At 34.8% G+C, this 6077-nt stretch overlaps 1 protein-coding gene across 5 annotated transcripts in view; it reads right to left on the reverse strand.

The window, feature by feature from the left end:
• Positions 1-551: 551 nt before the first annotated feature.
• QKI (QKI, KH domain containing RNA binding) overlaps positions 552-6077 on the reverse strand; it is a 153361-nt gene continuing 147835 nt past the window's right edge. For all 5 annotated transcript variants that reach the window (XR_008298216.1, XM_053222009.1, XM_053222007.1 and 2 more), the window contains exon 8: positions 552-3679. Coding sequence is in view for 4 of the 5 variants with exons in the window: in XM_053222009.1 (XP_053077984.1) it covers positions 3663-3679 (17 nt within the window). In the remaining variant the exon portion in view is untranslated. The remainder of the gene's footprint in view (positions 3680-6077) is intronic.

A 6077-nucleotide genomic window follows, 5' to 3' on the forward strand; every position in this document is an offset into this window, starting at 1 on the left:
CACTTTCTAAAAGAAAAATGTCCAGTTAAAACACAAATGTGAAGAAAGGCAAAACCTCATCGGATTCTTTGCTTTATAATGTGAAGCAAAAAAATCACCCACGTGTAGAAATTGAAAGAAATGGTTCAACAAAGAATCAAACTGGTTGTTCGGGGTGTATCATCACAATGAGTCTCTTTACTCTTTATGCTGTGAGCAGACAGGGATTATTTTGGAGAAGGAAAAATAAGAAAGTGTGGAATTAGTAATGCAAGAGGCTGGAAGGCAAGTGGCAAGACTAGAAGACCGCCTCAAACCACCGCTACTTTGTTCCCGTCTCTCCTGGCACCTACCCCATGGTAAAAGGCCAGAATAACCGAAGCCGATTTTAACAGTAGTGCGCGTAATTGTAGGCTGACAAACAACATAAAAACAAGTCACGCTAGGTTATCTGTGGTCACGTTCTTCAGGGTTAGTCCAGTAACTCAAGACTTTACATTCTTTTGTCTTTATTTGTTTATTTTAATTATTAAACACGTAAAGGTTAATAAACAGACATAGTCCAGAGTTAGTAGGTTGGTATTATAACATTTATTAAAATAATGCTATGGGTTAATAGAAACAGCAAAGAACCAAAGAATTAAAATGCAAGCTATGTAAAATCCCAACTAAAACCCAAAAGTGTCTAATGTATTCATTCATTAGCTAAACTAAAAGCCCAAGAAAGACAAGACACCCAATATAATAAAGTACTGCAAAACAAGTGGCAATTTTCAGTTATCAAAATTGTGGATTCTGCATTTTGTATCCTTTTCTCAATCAAGAAAAAAATTCTTTTTGAATGTTATATAACATACATATAAAACAAGATAGAAAAATACATTATAAACTTGTAACAATGGCTGTAAATACATTATCTTACATGTTTCTCATAGGCAATAGGTTGGTTATGATACATACACAGCATGAAACTACTAAGATAATAAAGAATTGACAAAAATACATGTCGGCTGTACGGTAACATACAAGCGACACTCCCATCTACCCACGCTAAAAAATTACATAATACTGTCAGAAAAGAAGTCTTAAAAACTACATATTTTAATAAGAAATAAATTCAATAAAGAATGATAATACTGAGAACCAAGGCATTCAGAGATTTCAAAAGTCATGCTTTTTTTTCAGTTGATCCAAAATTTTATCAACTAAGTTTCCAAAAGTTTGTTCAGAGCCAACATTACTTAGAAACGTCACACATTTATCCCATACATTTACTTTCTTCCCCATAAAAGACCTTTGATAAACATCTAAAATGTCCAGGTGTAACACAGTTGAGATGAGACTGGGTCAAATACTGGTACTGGTTTCAAACTACTATCACCTCAAGTGTTCGAGTGTCGCAAATTTATTCAACCAACCAACCAAAATAAAAATCAAAATGGCACAGCATATATCGTAAATAAATCAAAACGACTGTATGTGTAACAGAAAGACAAAGCAGTGGCACATGAAACCAACGCTAGCTGAATACAAAACAATGAATGTCTATTGCATAGTAAATGAACTGAAAACGGTTTCCAAGTGAGACAAGATGATGGAGGTCACCACGAAGGTGCTTACTGCGCTCACTGCTGACCTTTGACTGTGAAGCTGTGAAGGGATGCGGGAGGGAGTGAGCCGATGAGCTGGGGATCCACTGCCACTTGAAATCTGCCACATCTGATACTGAGCAGTTATGGGCGATTTACTCAAGTGTTCGGACGTGGTCGGGCTCTGCGCACAAACCGTTTCAACTACGAAACTGAAATTCGTGAGAAACCGGAAGCTTAAAGTCACATGTAGTTGAGCATTTACATGCATAGTGATGCCAGTTTTTTTAAAGTGAAAACAAACAAACAGGTGTGGGGGGGGGGGCGGGGGAGGGGTGGGAGGGGCCGCTTGGGTCACTAAAAGCCACCAAAGAAACAGACCACCCAAGTAATCGGGTAGGGTAGAAAGAAGTCTGGTTAAATTTGGGTCATTAAAAAATACTGTTATCCTGAAGGAAAATCACAAAGATTCATTTTTTGTGAAAAAGTCTGCTAAGAATACTATTTATCTCCAATTTAGTAAGAAAGAATTCAGCACACCCCTCCTTCTCTGAATAAAATAAAGTTCTAATTTTGTCTGCAAATTGATGTTCTGATCACACATAATTTTCATCTTAGAACCTGTTGGGCTAACTTTAAATATCACAGTAACCAAGAGCACTCAGTAATGATTTTAAAAGAATGATGTTTTAAAACTTACTCGCCAGGCATTAGAAAAGTTATCAAATTTTTCACAGTATCAGATTTGGCAAATTTGTATCAAGGTACGTGGCAAAAATCATATAATTCAAACCATCAACTCATTGGTCTCCCCTCAAATCTTCTTTCACATACTGGGCGGGCGACTGAGTAAACATGCATTAACTTGTATTCTGAGGGAGGAGCTGATCTTACAAGACACTTGACTAAATGACCATGAAGGAAAATAAGGCACTTTCTTTTCTTTAGACTTATTCCAATACTTAAAAAATAAAAAAGAAAGACAAAAAGGCTCTTTTGGTCTTTTGTTTCTTGACAACCACCAGAAAAAATCATTTAATGAAATAAAGGGTTTCTTTGTTCTTTTTCTTTTTTTTTTTATAACACTTGAAAGTATAAAATGCTACATTTCCAAAAATATATATATTTTTTTCTGCACCAGCACCCTTGTATAGTAAAAGTATCTACTTTTTGTTCATTTGTTTCAATGCACTACACTTTTATCTACAATTTCATTACATGTATACAGCAAATAGGCAAGCATGGCTTTTACATCCTTAATGATTTTTGTTTTTTTCTATACAGGGAGGTTTAAAAAAAATATTTGAACAGTTTGCCCAGTAATGTGACACATAATGCATGTACCTTGTTCTCGTATAGTTTTTAAAGGAGGTTGTAAAATAAAGGTTCAGTAATTTTAACTCAGATATTATTTATCTTTTTAAAAATAGTGTTGCAGTTTTTGTTCTTTGCATTACTTCTCAAAATTCCTTGTCAGGCTGATCTCTCATGGCACACTGCTAATACTTCCAATTTTGGCAGGCAATATAAAAAAGGCTGCAACTTCTGCCCTTTGAGGGCACTGTAGTGACTAAACAGCGTATCAAATTTTGAATACTTTTTGAAGTCACTTCACCAATGGCGTCCCTGACCAAAGGTCCATGCATGATGCATCATCACACGGTACATTCAGAGAGCTGTGCTCGCTATGAGAAGAAGGTTCCTACAAGTCTCTCACAGTAACTGCCTCTGTCACTGAGTAGTTAAGGGCCATCTGTCTCCCCTTCTGAAGTGAGGCCTTCTTACCGTTCGCTTAGGGTAGGACGTGAAAAGATGATCAGTGCTGTGGGATGAATTGGGCCTTATTGCTTTACTACTATTCAGTGCAGGTTCTAGAACCACTTTCACCCAAACAGAAAGAAAAACCAAAAGCTGAGTCGGAGGACAACAATTTCTTTGTCTTTTGTTTGGTTAGATGGTAAGACGAACGGACAAGTGCCTCAGCTCGCTGCACTGACGACAGGCAAGCAAAGGCGATTACCAGTTAACTGATCAGCAGGCAGGCATGGTCAGGTCATCATTGGGTGAAGAGTTCAGAGGTCAGAAGGTCATAGGTTAGTTGCCGGTGGCGGCTGGGTGGTTAGAAACAAAAAACAAAACAAAACAAAACAAAAAAAAAAAAACAAAAAAACAAACAAAAAAAAAAAACAAAAAAAAAAAAGAAAAGAAAAGATAGAGAAGAGATTAGTTTCAGCTAGTGACGGCTTAATGACAACATGAAAAACTAATCACAACTAATAAAAAAAAAGCATGTTTAATTCTGACAAACTGATTGACACCATCTACAGAATACAATAAAAATCATGACAGTTTCATATCATGATTTGAACAAATGAAGGAGAGCCCACTCCCACCAAAAAAACAAAAAAACAAAAAAACAAAAACTGGTTAACAAGAAAAAATAGAAATAAAATACAACTAACAACTAATAGTTAGTAGCAGTCAATGGAGGAAACTGGAGAACAACAACAATGAATAGGTTTGATAAACAGAATTCTGAAACAGTCAGTGCAGTTATCAGTATCTGACTGCTATTAAGCATTAGTATTCTCTCAGAGGCAAGCATCAAAGCAACTATTAATGATGGATGTGATTATTAATAACTGATGATCAACAGAAATGAATCTAAGGAAATTTAAATTCCTATGAACAATTTGGTTCAACATAAACTCTGGGCCAAACAAGGTTTCTTTTGTTCAATAAATGTTTATTGCTTTTTCAATTATTCTATTTACAAACAACATGGAATTTCTTGGCCTTATGATACAAAGCAATACTAAACTGTAGTCTAGCGGTGGAGGCAACGTCATGGGAACCAGAAAAAGGCCAGGCCTTTCGCACCAGCCAGCACTTTCCAGTTGAAAATACTATTTTACACATATAGAACACTTATAAAATGCACTGGCATGTAAACACTGTAAAATCCTGCCATTTAAAATTCTATACTCAAAAAGCTCTAAGTACATCAAAAAATAGAAGAAATTTCTAATTGATACCAATAAGGCATTTTAAAACTACAAACAGCTTTCTTTATTCAATTTCAAAGCTAATACTCTGCAAATACAATAAAATCTGACATTTCATATACATTCCTGCTTTATATTTTATATTTTAAAAGAAGCCACCTGTAAATACTATTTTCTTTTGCAAAATAACAAACAGAACAAAAAAAAAATTAAAAAAATTACAGTAAAACACAAAGTAGTTCTCAAGTGGAAAGTTATCGTGCCCAGTGTCCTCGAGTTGTTCCTTCCTTATAATCAACCTCTGTCACATTCTGCTTCCCCAAACTTGGTCCACTTAACAGTAGTATGATTTTTAAGACTCATTCAACAGCTTAATTATTTCTACTCTATTCTGAGGTTTGAGAGAATTTTCTGTACTGTTGCCATTGTGACTAAGGCAGAGGAGATGTGAATGAAAAACTATTCAGTGCGAAGGCAGACTCCGTGCCACTCCATAAATCGAGACCCAGTGGGTATAATGTTCACAGAGTTATTTGAAATAATCTATATAATGGACTGGTTTACTTTCATGTAACAAAAATGCTTTCTAGAGTCTATCATTTAGGATAGTTTATAAATACTACAAAAATACTGTATCTTCAATGGGACCAAATCTTCCCTGAATTTCTTAAAAATAAGTGGAATTTTATTCAAAATAAAAATTGCTATTCCAAAATTAAAGAAGAAAATAAATATTTAACAAGATGTAGTCATACCACTTCATAGTCACTCCCAAAATACAGAATCTTAAAGCATTTTTGATATTACTTAAGATTTTGATTAAAATTGTATTAAGTTTCTTATACAAATTATGTAAATGGTTTTTATAAAATCATTACTCAGAAAAACTCTGATTATGTTTTTTTGTGTGGAAGAAACAAAGCCAACTACCACTTCTATGTACACCAGAACATCTAGAACACGTCCTCTGCCAAGTCCTGGCCTCCTACAGTACACACAGGTGTGTCCACCATGCAAAATCACTTATGGTTCACTACGACTAACAAGTCAGTTGGTCTTTTACAGGCTTCAAATTCAGTTTTGAAATAGGTGTCGAAGTGGGTTCACTTTTAGTAAAGACTACATATTTGTCAACCATGCAGTACTCTAAATGCATATATAAAATTACATGGTTATGCGTCCAAGGGCTGAGTTTCCTTGCATTAAAAGTGAATGTTTATATTAATCTTCCCTTCAAAAAAAAAAAAAAAAAAACACCTCAAAAATAGAGAAAACAGTAGTATCATAAAATAATTTAAATGAAGGACTTCAGACATCTCCCTTAGACCCAATGAGTGCATACAGTGATCATAACAGCAGTATACAAGTATTCTGTTATTTAAAGGCAAAAAAAAAAAAGAAAAAAAAAAAAGGTAGCTTTTCGGTTTGCTGACATTGCATTTTCAATAAAAGTGAGAAGACTAATCACAAACACATATAACTACAAAAGAGCCATGCATGGAAT

This window comes from Acinonyx jubatus, chromosome B2, assembly GCF_027475565.1.
Source record: "Acinonyx jubatus isolate Ajub_Pintada_27869175 chromosome B2, VMU_Ajub_asm_v1.0, whole genome shotgun sequence".
Lineage (NCBI taxonomy): Eukaryota > Metazoa > Chordata > Mammalia > Carnivora > Felidae > Acinonyx > Acinonyx jubatus.